This window comes from Notothenia coriiceps, unplaced genomic scaffold (assembly GCF_000735185.1).
Source record: "Notothenia coriiceps isolate Sejong01 unplaced genomic scaffold, NC01 NC01_scaffold00010038, whole genome shotgun sequence".
Taxonomy (NCBI): domain Eukaryota; kingdom Metazoa; phylum Chordata; class Actinopteri; order Perciformes; family Nototheniidae; genus Notothenia; species Notothenia coriiceps.
The window spans coordinates 125,367-148,435 of NW_011342739.1; the positions used below are offsets into that span (position 1 = coordinate 125,367).

The 23,069-nt window shown below is 40.8% G+C and overlaps 3 protein-coding genes across 3 annotated transcripts in view; 2 read left to right on the forward strand and 1 right to left on the reverse strand.

Annotated features, from left to right (window-relative positions):
- The window catches only part of LOC104945825 (dynamin-2-like), a 31,857-nt gene extending 22,198 nt beyond the window's left edge, over positions 1 to 9,659 (reverse strand). Inside the window, exons 1-3 of the mRNA XM_010771548.1 lie at positions 9,197 to 9,659; positions 3,587 to 3,660; positions 3,234 to 3,383 (exon numbers count right to left, since the gene is read on the reverse strand). Of these exons, the coding sequence (XP_010769850.1) occupies positions 3,234 to 3,383; positions 3,587 to 3,660; positions 9,197 to 9,357 (385 nt within the window). The 5' untranslated portion in view covers positions 9,358 to 9,659. The remainder of the gene's footprint in view (positions 1 to 3,233; positions 3,384 to 3,586; positions 3,661 to 9,196) is intronic.
- Positions 9,660 to 9,799: 140 nt separating this feature from the next.
- On the forward strand, positions 9,800 to 14,344 carry qtrt1 (queuine tRNA-ribosyltransferase 1). Its single transcript, XM_010771541.1, has 9 exons — positions 9,800 to 10,168; positions 10,293 to 10,361; positions 10,482 to 10,620; positions 10,728 to 10,922; positions 11,616 to 11,754; positions 11,957 to 12,032; positions 12,148 to 12,257; positions 12,448 to 12,532; positions 13,005 to 14,344. The coding sequence occupies exons 1-9, from the start codon at positions 9,881 to 9,883 to the stop codon at positions 13,155 to 13,157; spliced, it is 1,254 nt and encodes a 417-aa protein (XP_010769843.1). The 5' UTR covers positions 9,800 to 9,880; the 3' UTR covers positions 13,158 to 14,344.
- An 874-nt stretch (positions 14,345 to 15,218) lies between these two features.
- kcnt2b (potassium sodium-activated channel subfamily T member 2b) overlaps positions 15,219 to 23,069 on the forward strand; it is a 31,495-nt gene continuing 23,644 nt past the window's right edge. Inside the window, exon 1 of the mRNA XM_010771542.1 lies at positions 15,219 to 15,376. Coding sequence (XP_010769844.1) covers positions 15,288 to 15,376 — 89 coding nt within the window. The 5' untranslated portion in view covers positions 15,219 to 15,287. The remainder of the gene's footprint in view (positions 15,377 to 23,069) is intronic.

Here is a 23,069-nt window from a genome sequence, read left to right on the forward strand (position 1 = left end):
GCCCCAGATATCACCAGAACACAGCCCAGAGTATCGTGAAAAGACAGTCCACTACTTTATCTTCTAGCACACACTCGGGAAGCATTGAGTGGTGCTTTTACTTGAAACTCTGCCCTCACTGAAAGCTTCCCCAGGGTTTTCCGGCAGTACTCCGATGTGATTGGCTGCTGTGGCACTCTTCCCCATTTCTTAAGTAAATTTACTCGCTGTGACTCCAGCCCTTCCTCTTTATCAGTCCCGGGTGCGAGTGGGGAGCATTGATGCAGCGCACACAACAGACTTCAGATTTCTGTCAGTCTTATCGGCTTGGTACATAATGACTATACTAAGGAAACTGGAAGTGCAAAAGGTGAAATATGATGTATTTTAAAAAAGTAACTATTACTGAAATGCACCACACTGTTCCACACTGGACCGACGACATAGACATTAAGCTTTGTATATGAGTCGGCTCTCTATCTTCCTTAACCAAACAAAGTGTCCTTACATTCGACTCATTCGCCACAGAGACACGAGTCACACTTTGCGAGGCTGAATCATAGCTGCAGTATACACAGGACTAGTTGAAATGCCCTTTTAATGCGCATGCGACACAGCTTGTTCTTGCAACAGGAAATGCCCTCGGTTCATGTGAAAGTAAGGTCTTTTGCACCGAACCATTTGTCTCAGCACGAAGTGGAAGTGTGTGAGTGAGTGTACTATGTGCGTCGTCGTGTGTAACTGTGTGTGTGTGTTGTGTGTGTGGTAGTATCGTGTGTTGTGTTTGGGGATGAAGCGCCCCCCTGACGCGTTACAGTAACTGCACAGAATCACTCAGAAGCTGCTGTGTATCGGCATGTTACAGCCAGGGGCCTGAGTGTCGTTCAAACACGTGGTCGGGACATTCAAAACATACTTTGCGAGAGCTGACATTAGCTTGACTGTGTATCAGAGCTTCAAGAAATTGTAAATACTTTTGGCGCAATTTTTGAGGATACCATTCCAAATGTTCTTGAACTTTATTAGAATTCCCTGACAGATATACTATTATGCATAGATACCTTTTCCTAAATGGGCGTCCACCATCAAGGGTGTGGTTCAATCCTCAGATTGAGAAGATACCTTCCCAAATACTTCCTTACGGCATTGAAGTTATGTACGTCACTTTAGGATCAGGGTCCTCAAAACTACACTTTCAGTTCAGGGGCCCACATACAGCTGATGTCATGGGGCGTCTCACAAAGTAACATCATCACGCATAATTTAAACAAAACACACTGAAAACACCACCTTTTTAAACTGGCCTATTCAATATCTTAATAATTTTTCTAAACTGATTGTTGTTTTTAAGTCTTTGTTTTTAAGTCTTGTATTACTGTGTGATCTTCTTCGTTGGTTGTTTTTAATTATGCTCTGTAAGGTGTCCTTGAGAGCTTTGAAAGGCGCCCATAAATAAAATGCATTATTATTATTATTATTATTATTATTATTATTATAATAACCTTTAGATAACCAGAACTCCAACTTGTTTTAGTGCAAATAAGTACATTCTGAAAATCAAATGAACTATCTTTTTACACACCACCATACAAACTAAAGTGGGAACTAGTAAGGAAGAAGGTTAAGTTATCCCTCTGCCGTGTAAATGAATTAAACTTACAAAAAGTTGTGAAATGTGCAGTTATTTAATCTTCTCTGTAATTCGTACGCTTTGGAGACTCCCCTGCTTCAGATAAATGTGTCTGCTAAATGAAATGTAGCTAATGATGGCAAGACTCTGGAGGGTCTGATTTGTGTGTTATGAAATGTAAGAGCATGTGTCATATGTCAGTACATGATTGTAACTTGATCTGTTTCCCTTTCTTTAGCCAGAGGAAAAGAGAAAGCCAGAGCTCAGCATCTGACGGGCAGGAGGGCTGTCACTGAACACCGCTTTACATCAGGTAACACTGCTTTCTACTTTAAATACACTAAATTGGGTATTAAAACATTAAAAGTAAGCAGAAAACAAGCAGCTGTATCTTTGATTGTATTGCCCACATTGAAAGTAGTTTTCAATGTGAGTTAGGGCTGTGCAATATTTACATTTTGAATCAATAATATGAAACTAGACCATGTCGTTCATCTTGCTTATCGTAACATCGTAAGTGTGGTCTTTTCCTTGTTTTGAGAGGTTGCATTACAGTGTGGGGATTTCATTTTCTGACATGACTCATCAAAACCACATTACAGATGACATTTTCTGCATATTCTCTCTATGAAAATATCTTGGATAGAACCAGCGGTCAATCAAACAATATTGTCGCAATATCAGTATCAAAGTCATTTGGTCCAAAATATTGTGATATATGATTTTCTCCATGTTACCACATATATGTCACATATACATATCTTCTGTCAAAAACTCTTCAGTGTAAATGCATTGACTATCTACAGCAAAAATGTCAAATGTCACTCATTGAAGTATAATAACTAGAGATGTCCCGATCCGATCAGGTGATCGGGGATCGGAGCCGATCACGTGGTTTTCAAAAGATCGGAATGGGGAGAAAAAAATCGGGGATCGGGATTTTTTTTTTTAAATACTTTTTTTAAATTTTGTATTCAATGTTACAAAACAAAAATGACCATGTTCAAGTCTTAAAGTCATCCTGACGCCTTAGTTTTGGTTTCAAATTACAGAACATCATGTATTTGTTGCTTCTTTTGGGCTTGTTTTCATAGACCTGGTTGCTTATTTCTCTCAAATCTGGCAACAGAGTGGGCGCAGTGTCTAACTGTAGCAGTAAGCTAACGAGTACTGATAAGCTTTATTTTGTTTTGATCCAATGCTGCACAACTGAACTGATCCAATGATGCTGTGAAAAAAAGAAGCTATATCCATGTTGGATAGAATATCCAATTTAAATAAAAAAATAACCTTAAGGGACAACTTGAATGCTTTTTTTCTTTTTTTTCTCTTAATGCATTGCATAAAGATCGGATCGGGAAAAATCGTTATCGGCAAATTGTCAAAATCAAATGATCGGAATCGGATCGGGAGCAAAAAAAGGTGATCGGGACATCCCTAGTTATTATAACCCTATACAACCATATGTTTAAAAATAAGTATGTGAAAATATATGATGGTGGGCAACATCACATTGTAATACGATTTATCTTGTCAAATAATATGCAAGTGTTCTTTACATGTAGTAAGCCAAGTGACAAAGTGTTACCACTGTGTGTTTTTCAACAAGATGTGTGCCCATTACCGTTGGGGGAGTAGACCCTCAGGTTAATTGGGATGGGAGAGATGCCTTTGTTGGCGCCTGTTATCCTCTCGGTCTCTGCTTCAATTTCCGACCGCACTTCATCAAAATCCACAAACTTCTTCGCTTTGCAGTGCAGGAATTCAGCATATTCTATACACAGGGGAAGAGTGACATACACAAGAGAGCATAGAGGGAGAGAGAAAAAAACAATGAGAACAGGGGAGAGAGAATATTAAATTAAAGAGATGAAGGCAGCAAATAGTAGACAGTGAGCTCTAGCTGGAGGCACTGTGACCGAGAGGCCATGTGCAGGGCAGCAATGAAAGGAGACGGGATGTGGCCGGCACACTCACCTGCGGTATTATTGACCAGCTGCAAAATGAGAGGTCTTCGGGTAACAATGCCATTTCCACGTGGAAGAAAGTCCCTGAGGGAGAAAGGCAGACAGAGGAAGAAACATTAACGGCAGAATTGTAAAGAGTACAAAGGATGAAAAGGAAGAAATCGAAAAAGGAGAGGGGCATGTTGGGTAAAACACGGGCAGGTCAGGACAGAGAGAGACACATAGCAAAAGAAAATAAATCGTACAAGAAAGTAAGAAAGGGAGAGAGAGAAAGCGACAGAAAGGACGTTCAATTATTCATTACAACCAATATCCATTTCCTCGCAGCGTGGCCTCTCGTAAATAGATGGGGATGAGGTATTTCAGGCCCCCCAACTCGTCTCACAACAAATCAAATGTGACAAAGTCATTTTCTCTCATCATTAGAGCTTCATAGGTCAATTCACACCCACTCTCACTGATAGTGGGGGAATCCACCCTAAAATGTAATTTACAGATGTTGTATTGACAATATTCCTCACTTTAAATGTATGGATTCAGTAGCTCAGACAAATTGTAAAGCTGCTCCACAGACAGTGTGACAGTATTGGAACCAATCCTACAACACTGTGAAAGCATCCATGGTAATACAAAAATAAATCCTGTCACAGTTTCATAGAGAACTGAAAACATTTGTATAACTCTTAACTGGGTGACATTAAAACATTGTGTAATTGCTGACACAGATGCGGTCTCACTCAAGTTTAATGTTGCTGAAACTGAATTCTCTTATTGTTGGATATTCAAAATCTAAATTCTGCTTTAGGGTGGATTACCGGTTCGTGATGGAGATTTTGTAAAGTGGCTGTTTTCATTTTCTAACCCTAACCCATGAACTTGCTCCCTGCTGATAAATTGGCTGCCCATTTAATTAAAGGCAAGGCCTAGCTGACCTCTGGCTGTTAGCTTTTGTGTAAGATCAGGCTGTGTCAACACAAGACCTATGGACCATGATAACGCCCTAACCACACTAGGCTCGGGCCTGAGACTTGACAGTGTCTTGCGGTGTGCACATCCTCGGCTGCAAACCTGCATCATGCTGCTTCATTACACAACACAAGGTAATGCAACTGCACTGAGCATGAAATAACAGTAAACAAACAAGGGGCAATTGCTATTGGTAGTGAGTCACCAACCTGTAGGAAACAATGAGAAACCTCTCGCAGTTGGCTTGTTTTAAAGTGACAGGGTTACTGAAGAATTTTTAACAGGCACATGACCAAAGTTGCTTAGTCAGAACTGAATTGAGGCTCCTCAACCCAGTCTAGTGCACTCTCCTCCAAATTCTGAAGGCCTCTCTGCTGCTGAGCCCACTCACTACATCTGGGGCTAATCACTACACCCAGAACTTGAACAATCTGCAGAGCTGAGCATGTCACCAACCCATTCTCCTTTCCCTCTCTACTGCCAGACCCACAGGCCTGATGGTACCATGGCAGCGACTTCAGACTGTGAATGTGTCAGGCACAGGGCTGGAGAAACGAGAGGAGCTGACATACAACATAATGCAGTCCTGTGGTGGAACAGAGGGGAACGTTCTGGATGTTCCTTACATCAGCAAAAATCCCCAGGTCTGTGGTTCAGCGCTGGTGCTGTGTCATGAACATAAAGTGGAGCATGCAGACATTTGTTCACACGGCCAGCGGACGGTATAGAAAGCCCTGGACGAGGAATGGGAGCAAGGGAGGGAGGATTCAGAACAAAAACTACAGCAAGGGAAAGGATATGCTTCACACACACAACAAAATGTTCTTTTCACAAATGTTCTTCTGAGAAGACATAACATAAGAACCAGTCAGTCTTCATAGACAGAATTAGATAAACAGCAGTGGCATATTGAATAGAAGCACGAGGCCGGGATTCCATTATTGATGGGCTGTAAATGATAAACGAGGCTGAGCAGATTGTGTATCATTTCATGCATTATGGATGGCCAGGCAACGAGCATCAGTCTGTGAGCCACCCTCCCTCTTGCACACAAAAAAAAGCGAGAGAGTAGGACCGGGAGAGATGGGCAAAGCCAACTCCCCTCCCCCTGCCAGCCTGCCAGCCTGTGACTCTTACAAACTAACAAACTCTGAGGATCCACAGCCTCCAGCTGATCCTGCTTCCCTCCAGTCTACAGAGGCCTGGCGGGGCTCCTTTTCAAACACGGAAACCGGTGTGTGAAACTCTTATGTCATGCTATGCTCTCACGGGAGGGCAAAGTACACAAAACTGTGTTTGTGGTTCAGTGGGAGTAATCCCATGGCTCTCTGGTGTGGCAAAGAACGTATAATTATGGCTATCCGCAGTCCCGCACCACAGTCTGTCAGTGTGGGTATACCAAGAAGCATCGCTAAGCAGCAAAGCCTTTTCAAGCACAACCAAAACTCAACTGCTTAGTGGGAAATCCCTTTGCTTTCTGTTCTTTGATTGTCTGTTCTATTTCCTCACAGGGAAATCCACTGTGCTTCTGAAAAGATTCTACACTGGAGGACATTTCCGTTCTAATTCCTCTTAGCATCCATGCCATCAACCCAGACCATGTCTCCTACTACTACTCATAGCAATGGTAGAAACTCATTTTAAAGGTTTGAATGATGCTAACATGGTCATATTGTTGTTAATGTGGCACAGAATTATGGTAATCAAACAAAATGATGTAGTAGAAGATGTAGTACAGCTATAGAACAACTCTTCAAGAGCTTTAAAACCTCCTGGTCTCTCAGTAGACTACTTGCCACAGATCTGATAAAAACCTCCACCCAGACAGCTTGCTGTCATAGATATGACGTATTTACTCGCCACTAGGACAATGACACAACGCAGCCAGAAATTGAGACACGGTCCTGATTATTATTCCTAAAAAGCCCAATAGAGCATCCATTAAGATGTAGACAAGCCAATAAAATATCATATTATGATAATGTGTAACTGATTTAAGTGTAAATACTTTTAATGTGTCAGCTGAACTTAATGGTCCTCATTAGGGTGCCCTGATGCCAACCTAAACAACACATAATCACACAGGCCCATACGAAAAAAATGAAACGATCAAAGTCCATGAGGCCGTTAGTTGAGCTAAAGTGATTTGATTATCTTCTGCTCAGCAAAGTACGCAAATCAACCAGACAATTTGTTCTTGTCTGCGCTAACAAACTTGGAGGGAACAGAGGCCCAAATGACATCCACAAGATGGGTCACGCAGGTCAACGAGGTATCACAATCCCACCTGACCTGCTGGGGGACGGAAATACGGACTATGACAACGGAAAGACAGAAAACACACAGACCATGAGCTGGTATTTTCTCTACTCGCTCAGAGCTAGGAAATGTAAAGCAGAAACGGTGCAACAACAAACATGCATAATATGATTGCAGAGCATTGAACAGTTAAAGAAAGAGAAGCAGTAAATGAAACCACGTAGCACAGATGTGTTAAATATGATCAGGTGAGCGACGGAAGGAGAGGACCATGTAAACAGATATACAGGTCTGAAATGAGTCTGTTCCTAGCACTAAGTGACCCTCTTTCCGCTATTGTTGGTGCCTCAGAAATTAAAAGATGGATTATTTACAGACAAGGCGGTAAGAATCAAACCTTTGACACACAACACCAAAATAAAAACCTCCGCCACCAGGGAAACCATAGAGCAATAATTACTGGCGTTAACAGCAGCTCAGCCCTCATGTTTAAAGACTGGTGTTACAGTAGAGAATTGTTAATCAAATATGCTGCCACACTAAACACTCGTAGTTTTGTGCAACATATGACTGCACATGCTATTGGGATTACTATTGGCTGCTCTTGGGCTTAAACAAGCCCATAGATCAACAATGAGTCACTTCTACATTAGCACACCTGTTGTTATAGTGATATGAAGCACCTCCCAAATGCTTCCAGGTTAAAGTGAGACTCGACCTTGAAGCTATGAGTTTACTGTTCCACCCTTTCTGCCTTCAAGTTTACCTACACAGCAGCAATAGGCACACAGAGTAGCTGCTGTACTGCTGTTGGATACAAAGCTGTTAAAGACTCAAGTCCACCGCTCATATACTTCATGAAAGGACAAAGCACGTTCAAAGGTTTATATCATAGCATATGCAAATTGTTTGTGTGACGTACGCTGGGCGGAATGTTAGTGCTGCACACACAGGCATTGAGATTGCGGTGATTTTGTCTCGTGTTAATTACAGCTGATATGTGTCAAGTGCACTCATAGGGCAAAATCCTGCTCATCTGAATTAATGGGAGCTGAGTGGTAGTCTAATCTGTGTGTGTTCTTGCCTGAGAGCAGTTACGCCATGCTCTTGTCAGTGTGTTAATAAGCAAAGGCCTGTCTGCATGCCTTCCTTCCTCTTATCTGTAGAATGGCCTGCAGTATATGTGTGCAGCCTGTGTGCGGGTTGGGTTACACCCAGACACACTGGGTGTCTCTCTATGGGCTGAAAACCGGCTAAACAAGCTGCTTCAGATTGACTTTGTTTTGTTTCTTTATCTACAGGGTGATCTCACTTACTGCTGATGTGGGAGAGAACAACAGGAACGGCCTGTTGAGGAGCTCTATAGCTCAAACCTCACACCACAGAGAATGGAGGGACATATTCTTTTCAATCCTAAAGTTTAGCCAGAAACAATAACAAAAGAGGAAGATGGTGAGGGAAGTTGTGTCTGTTAGAGATGTGAGCTTGTTTTGTTGAAAGACTGAGTACATTAAGGTCAAAAGCAGTGCATTACATTACATACAATTTTTACAAATACAGCTGCAAATATCCACATCCCTAAGGGAAGGGAGGTGGCTCGCATTGGCTGACCAGCTTCACCTTGCTGACCTTCTCTATAACATATTTGTTCTCCCACATTGAAAATAATAAACATACTAAACAAACAACAAACTGTTATGTAACGTAATAAACCTTCTAATGAACAGCTGTGAGCTACAGACAAAGAACAATAATTGGTAAATACAAATCTTGTGAGACATTCTGGGTGTGATATTAAATCATAAATAGAAGGAAACAGGTAACCATTGCAAAACAACAATGCCTGCAATGCACATAACAACATTAGTTATACATTGTATAGAATGTCTTATCTGGCCATGCTAAAATGTCAGTGTAAAGAGGGAACCAGCCAGGTACAAAAACCTTTACTGAGAGTTTAAGAGGGCAAATACATTCAGCAAAAATATTGGCAATGGTGGAAACAACCTGAGAGCCCACTGAAGAAAATAGCATGTCTATCCAACTACTATAGTTTGAATATTGTCTGTTGTTGAATATAAGCCAACACTTGAGCACTAGTTTCACAAAACTTGATTAAAAGTTGTTAACAGGTCCACTGCTTAGCCACGTAGATAGCGTATGTACGTGAAGTTGGTGAACCTGTCCAGAAGCGACTATCAGACTTTCAAGGCAGTTTTACGACAAGTGCGTAACTTCATATTGACGTTACGTGCTGTTAGAGCAAGTAATGCTGGCTTAGCTTTTATGTCAAATAAAACAATTAAAAACCGTGTGATAACGTGATACCACGCAAGGAACTTTGTAAACCAGGAGATGATTGAACATGTTAACTTAGTGAGACACTTTCACTTACCTGCCGACAAAATTCTCCAAGACTGAGCTTTTCCCAGCGCTCTGTCCACCGACCACCGCAATCTGAGGAAGGTCTAAATTACAACTCTGACCAATGGTGCTGAATGCGTCTTGAAGCTTGTTGATCAGGGGAATCAGGTCTTCCATGCCCCGGTTCCCCATGGCTTCGTTAGCTCGGAGAGCCCCTTAAACAGGACGCAAACCAGACCCAAAAGCTATCCGCGCTAACTAGCTAGGTAACGTTAGCTTAGCAGGAAGGTGCTCTCGGGTTACTCTGAAGAGTGGAGATCCGCCGTTTCAAACAACACCGGTTTTTGTCCTCACCTTGAACACTTTAACGGTTAACGGTAATGCGATTCACACTTATATCATTTCGGGGTCTTTTAAGTGCATTAACTAAGTACCCAGTCAGTCGAAAGGGACGGAAAACTCGCAAAACAAAACTTCCTCTACAAAACACACCATCCGGTAAGACAGGAGATGACATCCGACCGAAACCGGCGAGTAGAGACCCGCCTCTTGTCAAAGAAAGCAGGTAGTTTATTGGCTACCATAGCTGCCCTTCTGTCAAACTGACATTCTTATTGGATAGTCCAAAGGCGTGTTCTTTGCTCTAAAAAAATATCTTAACTCTGATTGGTCAAGACGATTTCCCAATTTGCTGCCGTTCACGTCACATTTCAACATGGCTGCGACCAGAAAGTGTGGAGCTGCTGCAAACACTTCTGGAAACATCATGTCCCTCAAGAAAGCTTTATCCGTAACTTCTCCACTCACTCTGCGAATCGTCGCTGAATGCCCTGTCACGAAAGCAAGAGCTTGTGATCTAATCCTGCCCCACTCGGCCGTCAGCACCCCGGTCTTCATGCCTGTCGGGACTCAGGGTACTCTGAAGGGAATCACTGTGGATCAGCTGGACGCTCTTGGCTGTCAGATTTGTCTTGGAAACACATACCACCTGGGCATGAGACCGGTAGGCAGCACAATAATAATAGCATTTCAGATGTTATGATATCTCAATTGACTTTAATAGTGACTTGATTAATTCATGGAAACTTTGTATTGTTTTTCTCCATTTCAACTTTACTGGCCTGCAGGGGCCTGATTTGATCGAGAAAGCCAATGGTTTACACGGGTTCATGAATTGGAAGAGGAATCTTTTAACTGTGAGTGCATACATTATCTTTTAACTGTGAGTACTGCATAGATGATGAATGTTCACAAAAGTACAATGTAGGTGATGACATCTGTGTTGATATGTTGTGTTTTCTTTCCTCTGCTTACAGGACAGTGGGGGGTTTCAGATGGTGTCTCTTGTCGAGCTCTCAGAGGTCACAGAGGAAGGGGTGAAGTTCAAGTCCCCCTATGATGGCAAAGAGATCCTCCTTACTCCTGAGAAATCCATCAGCATACAGAACAGTCTAGGTGTGCTAAAATAATGTAACGAGTATCGAATACCAAATACTTGTACCTTCTGTCAGTTTCCCAGTGACTTATAGATGGTCTCCCCATGCTTCTTTGTGTCCCTCCAGGTTCAGACATCATGATGCAGCTTGATGATGTGGTCAGCAGTACGGTGACAGGGCCGCGGGTGGAGGAGGCAATGCACAGATCCATTCGCTGGCTGGACCGCTGCATATCAGCCAATAAAAATCCAGAAAAACAAAACCTATTTGCCATCATCCAGGGAGGGCTAAATACAGAGCTGCGCAAGGCCTGTCTAGATGGTAATAAGATCTTGCATTGTTGTGATCCTTTTATCTTCTTTTGATTTTCTATCTCTGTCTTTGTATATCTTGTAATGATGCTGGAGGATGGGATCTGCATATTCGGAGGGAGACTGAGAATATGTTGAAATGGCTCCACAGTTCAATTATTTGAAATAATTTGGAAAGGGGCTCTATTACTACATTATTTGTATAAATGGATGTACATAAGCTTTAACATGTTTATCTCATGAAAAAGTCTGTGTGTATCATACAAGTGGCAGTATCATGAGGTGAAGAGCAATCATATATTTGCAATTTAGAGATCTTTATAAAAAATATATTGTGCAAGGAAATTGGTAGCCATCGGCAGTTTTGCAAAGAAAACTGAAATATAATAGTGATATACACTTATACATACATTTTAAAGTAAAGTTATTAAGTACTTTTCACGGTGGAAACTAGTAAAATGGTGTGCTATCTTTTAACATAATTTTTGAGAAGTAAAAAAATATGTTTCTAATTCTGCAATTCTGAAACCCTCAGACAGGGGGCCCAGAGCTGAAAGGCCCTGGCTGCAGAAGCCCCGTAACCTTTAGTGAAATGCATGCTCTAGCTGGCTAATCTTGTTGTAAATTGTACATTCCTAAACTGTTTGAAACTGATGATAAGGTCCAGAAGTTGTGCTTGAGACATCTTATCCCCTTCCTGCAGAAATGACTCAACGTGATGTTCCTGGTTTTGCCATCGGAGGCCTGAGTGGAGGAGAGGAGAAGGATGACTTCTGGAGGATGGTGACCCTGAGCACTGACCACCTGCCACGGGAAAAGCCTCGATACCTCATGGGTGTTGGGTACGTTTTCTTAAATATTCCATGAGAATTGTGGTGTTTATGGTAGGGCTGAATGATTGGAAAAAATATCTACCGGTAATTGCAGTTGCATCATTATTCTCATATTCATTTAAAAAATAATCATGGTGTGTACATGTTTTGCCTTTTGACAAATATTCAGTTTAATATTAAATCATTCAGATGATTTATTCATGTGCTGCAGGTATGCTGTGGATCTGGTGGTGTGTGTTGCTCTGGGATGTGATATGTTTGACTGTGTGTTCCCCACCCGCACTGCGGTAAGCTCTCTATTACTCACACACACACACACACACACTCTGATTAGCACTGATCATTCAGCTTTCTTTTCAATTGAAAAACTATTTTCTGACAGTCATGTTTTTGTTTCCTTAGAGGTTTGGCTCAGCCTTGGTTCCTTGGGGATCTCTCCAGATAAAAAATAAGCAGTATGCCAAAGATTTCGAGCCCATAGACCCAGACTGCCAATGTCCCACCTGCAAAAGGTAAGTCAATAAACCAACAACGCATGTTTGTATCATCCTGTCATATGTTAAATTATGAAGTTAAAAAAGCACTAATGTACACTATTTGGTATAAAAGAGGGATTTGTTGGCGATTCAGGAATACCTTATTGAATGCATTTGTTTGAAACTGCATTCCTGGGAGACAAAATAAATCTGTTTTCTTTTTCAGACACAGTCGGGCTTACCTCCATGCTCTGTTTAAGAGTGACAGTGCAGCCATGCATCACGTCACTATCCACAACATTGCCTACCAGGTCAGTATCTGAAATGTCTCTGTAGATAAAACCACATCATAACTAGATATTGAATCTAGATTATACATCAACAAACACATTTAACCACTAAATAAAATGCATTACATTAAATCATATAACAAAATCATCTTTAATAATCAAATTAAAATGACATTATGTGATTATGAATTTTAAAAGGCGAGCACAAACATGTCGTGTGACAAACTTAATAATATATTTTTAGGCACACTATTTTGAATACTTTATTTTTAAAGTTAAATAAAAATAAGACATTTTTATAATTTTGCACACATCTTTTCTTTTTAAATTTTACCATTGTGAATTTTCCTTACATGGTACCCTGAAATGTTGCCATGGTGAGTAGTAGCATGTAAACTTTCTTACGGTATACTCTTATGATGTAGAATACAATATGATTACCTGCTGGAGATCAATAATCACATTATTTTCCACCAATTATTGCTCCTTGCAGCTCAACCTGATGCGCTCTGTGAGACAGAGCATTGTGGAAGGCTGCTTCCCTGAGTTTATACGGATGTTCATGAAGCGCATGTTCCCGTCTCGTGACCAGTACCCGGGCTGGGCCGTGGACGCTCTCGCCTCCGTCAACATTACACTGGAATAAAACCTGGAAGGCAACCGTCATGCTCTCAATGGGGATGTCAAACAGTGACTGGAAGATTTTAAATGGCTTTTTTAACGGATGATTATTTTTTACTCTTTGTTTATACTTGTTTATAAATTGCCTGTTTGTTTGGCGATGAGGCAAATGGCTTTTGATCTGATAGATGAAGCCTGATTCTCTTCTGCTTTACTCAGCCTCTGCAAATTGTCCTCATACTAGACATTATGGTAATGTGAGACTGAATGGGGTTTAAATGAGGTTTGAAACACATGAACTATCTCCTCTGATGTGCGCCAACACTTTTGGTTGTTACCATGGCTACGAAGTTGGAAATATTTTGCCTTCCTGTCAACCTGGTGTTTCATTTCTGCCAAAGGCACGAGATAAATAAATGTGTTTGTATTCTGGTGTTTTAACCTAAACCCCTAACCCCTAGTGGTTGTCAGATGTCTGTTAGAATATATGAATGAATTCAAGCTCAATTGAAGCTCACAAAGATTGTGTGCTTGTGTCAATATGACCACCAGAGGGCAAAATAGACAAAACCAGAGCAGTGTGACTGTAAAATGCAATATGTTAAGCTTTCCTGTAGAGTTAAAACCAGTTCAGCTGAATCTAGTTTGTGCAAATCATTTAATTACAGTAGGAATATGAGCTGAAAAGTAGGAAAGCACAAAAACATTACATTCCAAAAATCACAACACAGTCAGCATCCATCTGAATATCAAGTCATTATTCAATGCTATTCTCTACTTTGTCCTCCATTGGACAATAATCCCATTTAACCTGAGTGGCGGTTTTGTTGGGAGCTTACTGAGGTGCTGCTCTATCGAGGCTCTGTTGCTGATTAATATTAATCATTGGTTTTGATTTAAATAACACCTGTTGTCTGTGGCTCCGAGTCAACAGTCCCCTTAAGCACCACATTTGAATTGCATTACTGCTTTTGTTATGACCACAGGCCCTACAAGATTAAACATGTGATTTGTATAGTCCCCTAGTCTCATAATGACTAACACAGTTTGGTAGGCTACTACAAAGGAACATGATGGGTTTTGTAAATAATAGGAGTTTACAAGTTGTTTAATTACAATAAGAGGCAAACTGAAGCATTCATGTTTCTATGATAATAGCTTGTTTATCGTGACCTTTTGTCATTTAATATAATAATAGCCCACATTCAGAGGAATGTCTACTTTTTAGTGTTTTTGTTTTACAGGATTATGTTTGATTCTCTTTAGAAGGGATGTCCTTTCTAAAATGTCTTCTGCCTCGACTATGTTTTTGATTTACTTAGCATATGGAGGCTTAGTGATTGAACAACGGCGCTCACAGCTCAGTTGGCAAGCTAAATACATTGGATTTGTGCTCATGTATATTTCAGTGTAACAATTCCCAATATGTCACATGTGCCACCGAAAAACGGACTCAAAAAACACTGTTACCTACTTCTTATAAAATACTAATGATGAAGAGATCTCCATGTAGAATATAACACATAAGCGTCGTTCAGATTGTGCACGCAGTTTTCCAGAAATATAGACATTTCTCAGAGTCACGTGTCACCCATGAGTTGTATTATTATTCAGATTTACATAGGGAAGTGATGTGCTCATAATGCTGCAAACATTTTGGTATCTTTTTGACAGATATAGGTTTTGCGTATATTGTTTTTGCAATTGTTCTTATAATTTATCAGTCTTACAGGGAAAGTCTTATGGTGCCTATCGGTCGGGTTCACATTTGTTGCCAGTGCGTTCATGCGGAGCTCAGGCAGGGAGGATGCTGCTGCTGGTGAGAGTCAACCAGTTGCTCTCCAGCTGTCTCAGTATAGTGCAGCCTCTCCCACTACGCACCGACGGATGATCATCCTCGACCTGTTGCCTCGTCGGGAATAAAAGTGAAGTTGCTTTCTGTCGGGTGCCAAACAAGAAATAAGTTGTTTTTTTTCTCTTTAGAAAGGAGGTCGAAGACGATGCCATGAGATGTATCCATGTGTTCATTATTAATCTACGTTTTGAATAGCAGAAGGAAGAGGAACGGAGTTGGTTTTGGGGGGTGCACATCCTTGGTGTGGAGGTGCGGTTTGCGGTGATATCTGCCTCTATCTCTGGGCTCTGTGGAAGAACCATGGTCGAACTGGAGAAGGAAGTGCTCCCGCTGCCCCCTCGGTACCGGTTCCGAGACCTGTTGCTCGGGGACTGGCAGACCGACGACAGGTAAGGACTTTCATCGTTTACGCACGGCGCCCTGAATCCGCTGCGCATCTGAGAGCATCATGCCACCTTCTCTATAAAGTATACTCATTTGTTTTCCGTGTGCATGTTTTTCTTGTTATCACGTTTATTCAGGTGTAGTATTGTACTGCCAGCTGTGCAGCTCTGTCGCTGCAACAGGTTTACTCCTTCCCCAGTGTGCGCAGAGGATAGTGTTGCTAATGCTGCTAATTCATATAATCCCACCAAAAGCATTACACTAATTAACCAAAGGAACAAATTGAGACATGGAATGAAATTAAGAGACTCATTCATTATAGTAATATGATGTATTTGCAAGTGGCTCATACATGTGTGTAAAAATCCTTTGAAACGAAGAAGGAGCGAGTATGGGTAGACCTACAGTGCGTTATCCTGTTTATGTTCTCCTCATGCCATAATTCCTGAGATTTGCATTGAACAATCTGCAACCTGGACAGGCTGCTTCCTCTGTCACTGGCAATTAACCTTTGATTCCACATTTGCAGGGCAGAATATTTGACATGCAATATGATATGCATTGCTTAATTTGTCTATTTTTTCCTGCAGTCTAATGGAAAACCTCAATTTCATGCTTGATGCATTTTGTTGCTCGGTCGATATGAGGACCAAAACACTTGCTTCTGTACTTGAGTGGGTGTTTTGAATCAGCAAAATGGGGGACACTTGCCTTTTAGAAATCAATCCTGCAGGCATTGCCAGACTTCAATGAAGAGTCACTTCTGCATTTTACCATAGAGGTCTGTCAATAACGATCATCTTATTATTGAACCATTAAACAGTGTCCTTTTTGAAGATCACTCTGGTTTGCTCTTTTGTAATGTCTTGGCTATTGCCCAAGGACCTATGTTTCCCAACCAGAGTTCAATGCGACCTCACCTGATTACAGAGGTTTAGTGAGGAGGGTTTGCTGCCTCTTTCTTGGAAGTCTATGAGACACAACCTTACTTTCTACAGTCCAGGCTCTTCATCGTCTTAAAGAGGCAAAAACAATAAAAACAGTTGACAACAACATGGATCATTTCAGTTACAAGGTAGTGAAAGTGTTGTTGGTGGTTGTGATTGACTCGGTTGATTTTAGACTACTGGACAGAGCACTTTATTATTTATTTCTGTCATATGCAGAGCTGGAATGTCCAATGAACTCATGCATCCTGTTTTAGGATTTATTATGAGCATTAGTGTCTAGCAAAGTAGTCTTTGTAAATGTTCTATGTGCTTCATTTACAAACAACACTTGTGAGAGGGAAAGCTGTTGACAGAGGAATTAAGATGTTGATCTCAGTGCCCAGGGAGTATTAGCTGCTATAAAATGGATTGATTAGAAGGAAGAGCTGGGATTGATAGTGACAGAAAAGCTTGTTTAGGGTTGAATAACGCAGAGTTTGTCTCCTGTGGTCCATTAATCTAGGAGTAGCTTTAACAAACATCCTCAGAGAACCAGACGGCCCCAATGGGCGCAGGAGCACAGATAGCTCCATATAGTATCAACGCGTCCCTGCACAGAAACTCTCACACATCAAAATGTCAATATGTGTACTGCATAACTTATCTCCTTGACACAAATGGTGGCACTCTGCGCAGGGAAAACATACATAACTGAGCCTTTTAATCCCTCTTCTGTCATCCCCTATGGGCCTTCTCACTCGTCCTCTCCTCTTAGCCTGCATCCCTGTCGATGCGTGTCCATACGTTGCCCTCTTTAAAATGCAACCCCCACCACAACACACTCCCTGTGCTTCTCAACATCTTAGTTCCGATTGAAGTGCCTTCAATACCATGCCTTCCCCTTTCAAGAGCTCTCCTGTAATTGGTGCAATACATTTTGCTTTAGCACTGAAAGGCTCTTAAGTGAGGCAATTTTCAGGGGAAATTAATTTTATAATTCCGTTTTTGACACATAGGATCCTCCAGATTGTGGGATTACTAGTAGTTATAGTGTCTCGGTCCCAAAGCAGGATTTTGCTTAAACATAAAAAAGCAATTAAGAGACACCGTCTCCTGGCTGTATCTTATTTGTGTCAAATTGGAACAAAGAGATATTATTTTGGCTCTGTTAACTCTGCACATCTCCCAGACAACATTTAAATAATGTTCTGCTGAAATTGTGGCTGCAACTGCCAATTATCTTTATTAGCTTTGTTGCTAAAACATATAACCTCAAGGTTGTGCCTGATACTTAATTGGTAATGTGTGTCCTGCTGTTGCCGAAATGTGTCAAGTACCCAGAAGTTGGAACATTTTAGTGTTACTGTTCTGTTTACACCGACTCCATTTATATGTTCTGGCAGTGAATCAGAGGCTTCTGTCTTGATGAAATGCCAGAAGACCAAACGATGAGATCGAGATCTTTTACAGGCCGATTAGGAGAAGTCAAAGAAGCGGTCTGAATTTTGAATATTTTTAACATCGAACTTGCCCTGAAATGGAGGGTTGTTTATTATTAGCAGCAGTCTTCAACTATTTGTGAAGTAAGCTAGCTTTTTGTTTCTGTCTGCCAAACAGTAGGCTACCATCTTCCTTTGCTCCACACTTTCTGTTGAACTTCCTGGCTTTCATACTATTTACATATTATGAATACACCTTTTGATCTACTCTACTTGTATGTCACACACAAGTGAATTTACATACAGCAGGGGTTCCAAGTGCTCTACTGGAGAATAGCCTTAGGAGGAGTTTCCCTCAGAGTCCAGGATTATCAACTGACAGCCTTTTGTCCTTAAAGCAATCTCTTATTGGCTGTCGCTTCTTCTCTCGCTCCATCTCTGTCAAATCTCTCTTATCCCCGTGCTCTCTCTATCTTTGCCACCTTCGCAATTCTTTCTGTCAAGCCTTAATCTATTAAAGCCAATGTAAAGCACGATCCATCAATATTGTCAATATTCAAGATATATTGACTTACAGTGAAAGCCAAAGTCCTTTTGTGAGCCTTTTAGAGCTCATGTAATTTTCAGTCATATCATTTATAAGATTTGACAGCTCTTTGTTGAGGATTTTGGAATTACGGATGTTATTATGCATCATGTCTGCAGAGCCAGAGCTGGCATAAAGGGACGTTATCAGAGATACAAAAGGGCTTGTATAATGGAAAGAATCACTTGGAGAAAAGGTGATTTTATCAGATTTGAGGCTGGATGAGATAGAAGGTGTGATGTGGGAGCATGCAGACCTCAAAACCACCAAATGCATAATTATTCCGGTAAACATCTGAAGTAAAGCCAACTAAAAAGCAACCAGTTGCTAATTGAAATCAATTTTTTACGGGGGAGGGTTTGCAGAGTCGATTTTGAGCTGGGGTCCTACAGTGGAGTAGGCAAATTAAAATCGAAAAGCATCAGACATGGCACATTTCCCTTCCTCATAATTAACAGAAGTGTCTGAAAACATCATCCTAATTAGTAATGGAGAAGAGGGAAGGTTTCCAGTAGGATTGAAAATTAAAGATAGGTCCGTCTTGAGTTCAAATAAGCGGGCACGTTTGGAGGATGGAGAATATTTTGCACATTTTGCCTGGTGATCATGAGCCTCCTCGCTATCTTTCTGAGAAGGCATAACCTGAATGGACAATGGGAGACACTTTAGTTTTGTCGTACAATCAGAGTTTATTACATTGTATTCTTTGCTCCTCTAGCAACCCCTTCATCCTTTGGCTATCATTTCATACATTATATGTTGAAAGATTTATCCTTTTTCATTGTTATCACTGATTAGCATTAGCCCAAGGCTGTATAAAGAAGTGCAGAGTGTGTCCCTGGTGGTCATCTAGACAGAGTTATTTTATTATTAGAGATTTTTCTGCCTCCACTGGGCTTTAATTAGCTAGATATTGAACTCCCTAACCAGCCTTTCTGTTAGGAGAGTACTGTCAACACGTAAGAGCCTCCCTGCTGTGGACACTAACACAGCCATGGGGCTGACCAGCATGAGTCGGAGCACTTCTGGGCTGTAGCTGTGTTCTGTGTTGCTTGAAGGCCCAGTGGCATCAGAGTGGGGGGAGGCAGCCGCTCTGCCTCTCTGCTGTGGGGGATCAAAAACAGTTGCCACTGATCGCAGATCCCCTATTCCCAAACTGTGTTAGCTTAATACACCACAGGACTTTCAAATCCAAACAGCCCCAGAGACACCAGACACAGAGGCAATAAAGACCATTCATCTCATGTTTCACTACTTTTGAGTTGCACATGTCATCGTCAAACAGGTGATTTGTAGACGACTTGGAAACAGATTGATATCTCACACTGATTTGATCAAATGTAAAATAACCGTGCAAATCCAAAGCTAATGTAATCTGAAGGGATAGAATGTCATTGGATGGCTTTTAATAGAGTTGTGCAGCACTTTACGCCATTTTTTATTTCACATTAGAGGGATTATTATGGCATTTAGGCAAATCATGGAGGCAAGTATTTATTTTCTGCATATTAAATGGGTCCGTTGTGTTCTGTTTTTTTCTTTAGCAAGAGAAAGTAGTAAATAGTAAGTTAAAAGGAATGATGATCTATCAGGGAAGGATTAGCAAGGCTGGTTTTTGTCGGCGAGCAGCGAGAGGAATGGCAAGAGCACTTCCACTGATGACGTGTGGAGAGTTTAAATCTATTGGAACCCAGGCGTTGTTCAGGAAATGGCTCAGAGTAAAGGCTGCCGTGCACGCTTAATAAATGTCAATATACTGTGGGGTGCACATGTATTGTAAATGATGGCTGTCATTCCCTGCTGTGCATTTCCATGGTTAGTAGATTTTTGGGTAAATTGGTCACGACAAAGAAAGGTTGATTTTCTCCATAAGTTATATTAAAAGGCATGTAGAGAAAGAGCCCCTTTAAAGGTCTCAATCATCATTAAGTTATTATGAGAGCACTTACATGTTTCATTGGAGTGTTGAAATCGTTTTTGTGGCAGCAATCAGTGGCATTAAAGACATTTGACACTTCTTTTTTTCACCTTTAACGTGCATTGTCAGTGTGAAAATAAAAATGTGCCTTTATGCTATTACCATAGAAAATGATCAAGGAGAGTTGAAGGCTACACATATTTTCATTTTTAATTTCTTATTTTCTTTTGTTCGTCTCCACCTGCCATTAGCACATGTGGGATGATTGCGTATCTGGGTCAGGAACAATGTCTTGCTTCTCTTAAAGCTGTTAGAGTGCTCCTGTGGTGATGTGCAATTCATTTGACTTTAGTTGTCAGCCTATTGATTTTCTCCTGCCCTTATTTCGAGTATATATTATTGTGGAATGTCATTTGGTCCCCCATTCATCTTAAGAAAAATGTGTGTTGAGTTTCAAACCTCAAACTGCTTTATGACCATCAGCATTTCTCCATAATGGTTCTCAAGGAGACACATGTTGCTTCCAATAAACGGGAAGAGCTTCTTTAGAAATAACATATTCACTGATGCTTTTTTAGGTTTAAATATTTCTATACTCATCTTTTCAAATCTGGAAAGTTAAGAACTAAGATTTTCCTTTAAAATGTATGAAATAAATGCCAGAACAATCTTTAGTCCTAATTTCCATATTGAAGCAGTGATAGCCCTGGCAGACGGCCTTCCCCTGAATTTGAATTATGATAGATGTTCTCCTAACTGTGTCCATTCAGATTCATCCCTCCTCTCTTCTTACTTAAATTTTTAAAACATTTTCCTTTTTTATTTTTTGTCCAAATGCATTCTCCAAATATGAATAGTTGTCTTTCCATCAATTGAACAGAATAAATGTTCATATCATTAATCTGAGATTTGCCTGCATAATGTTTCACTTGGTTTCCTATTTAGTTTATGTTGCTTAACTGATATGAATACTATTTCTGGGTCTTGTCGTGATGAGCCAAATCTGTGCTGTTGTGCACGCACAGAATTGGGTTTCTTTAGCCTCTTGCACTCTGTCATTAGACGGCCAGTGCTTTGTCATTACAGAGCACAGGCATGGGTGGAAACAGCAGGAGGACAAGGTTCAGCTCTCACCCTCTCTCAGAGATCCTCCTCCGCAAGTCCCCTTCTGTCTTTCTGTCCATCTGTCTGCGTCTATTTATCCGTCTGTATGAGTCTCTCTCGCTCTCTTTCTCGCACAGTTCAACTTTAAATGCAAATTCTCTCCCCAGGCTTCCTGTTCTCTTGTTTCCAGCTGTTATAACATGGTGTTATTGATCTATTAAAGCCTGGGGGAGGATCTTAGATGTCTGCCTCTAAATAATTGTTAAATACACCTTTATTTAAAGAAAGAAGCAGAGAGACAGAAAGGAGGACCTCCATGGGGAATCCTAAGCGATACACTAAAATGGTTGTTTATCCAGCGACATGTGTTTTATTTCTGCACAACAGTATCCCAAAGCAGTTTTTCTCCACAGTGATCTGATCATTTCTTTTTTTGTACTTTTTTGAGGGCCTCGGGGGGCTGTTGCCCAGAAGTGCCATCATGATGAGTTTGTGTGTCGTTTGTTTTGATATAATGTCCTTATGAGTTTTTAATGTGTTTTTCTCCTCCATCCTCCCCTTAGATTAAAGATCCAGACTCTCAATCTATCCCAGTGCTCAGGTCTTTTATTGGGCTATATTTCCACTTTACTTTTCATCCGCTGTTGTACACTCAAGTGGAAAAGCCCTCACTCAGAGAGAAACACATCACGGGCAAAATGACCTCTGAAATGATCCTCTTCTCCCGGGAAGTTATCACAGCCTAGTCATATAGAGTGTGGAGAGGCTTTAAGGACTTTGATGAATAAAGAAATGCAGGTACCGTTGAATTAAGTAACTTATGTCACTTTAAGTGTCTTAAGGGAAAAACAAACAGTCAATGAATACTGGAGGTTTGGTAAGTTCAGAAGAACACTGTCACTGCGAGACAAAGAGGTGCAGTGCCTGATGGGTTTGGTTGTAAAAAAGGACATTAAGCTTGAAGGAAAATGACATTTAAGCTCTGAACAATTTGGGTTTTTTATGCAGAAGATAACCCAAAACCTGACACAGTGGATCAGTCATTCTTTCTAATAGCATGTGTGCAAGAATAGTGTTAATGTAATGTAAACTGAACAAAAGTTGATTGTGGCTTACAGTTGCTTTAGCAGGACAGATTTATGGTATAGTTTAAAACATGTGGTAGTTGTGTGGAACAGTTAATCACTGGGTGAGTCAAACATCTTCACTGGTAAGTTCTGACATTTGTTGTTAATATGTTTCAACCAATAGGTTTCTAACTAAGTGTTTTCTTATGGAGAATACAATTTACCAATCACATCTGCCTTGAGGTTTTAGGAGCCTTTGATCACAGGATCTAATATGCAGCATTGGAAAACAGTTTTCTTGATACTTGCTGTTCTTAGTCTTGGAACATCATGTAAATAATGAATTTCTCCAATTTTAATGGCACTAATGGTATTCACTTTCAAATGTGTGGCGAAAATGTGTCTATGCTTCTTACAACCAAGCTATTGATTGTTTGATTGTTCTGTGCACGAAATAATTCATGCAGTCATATGGTCTATTAGCTCATTACGCCTCTTTACACACACACACACACAAACACACACACACACACACACACATGTTTCCTTACAATCCCCACTGACTGAAAATACTGTAGGGTGTCCCATCTCAACAGTAATTCATTCAAACCCCTGAGGGAGCTGCTGGCCGTGTCTACATGTCCTCTTGTTTTCC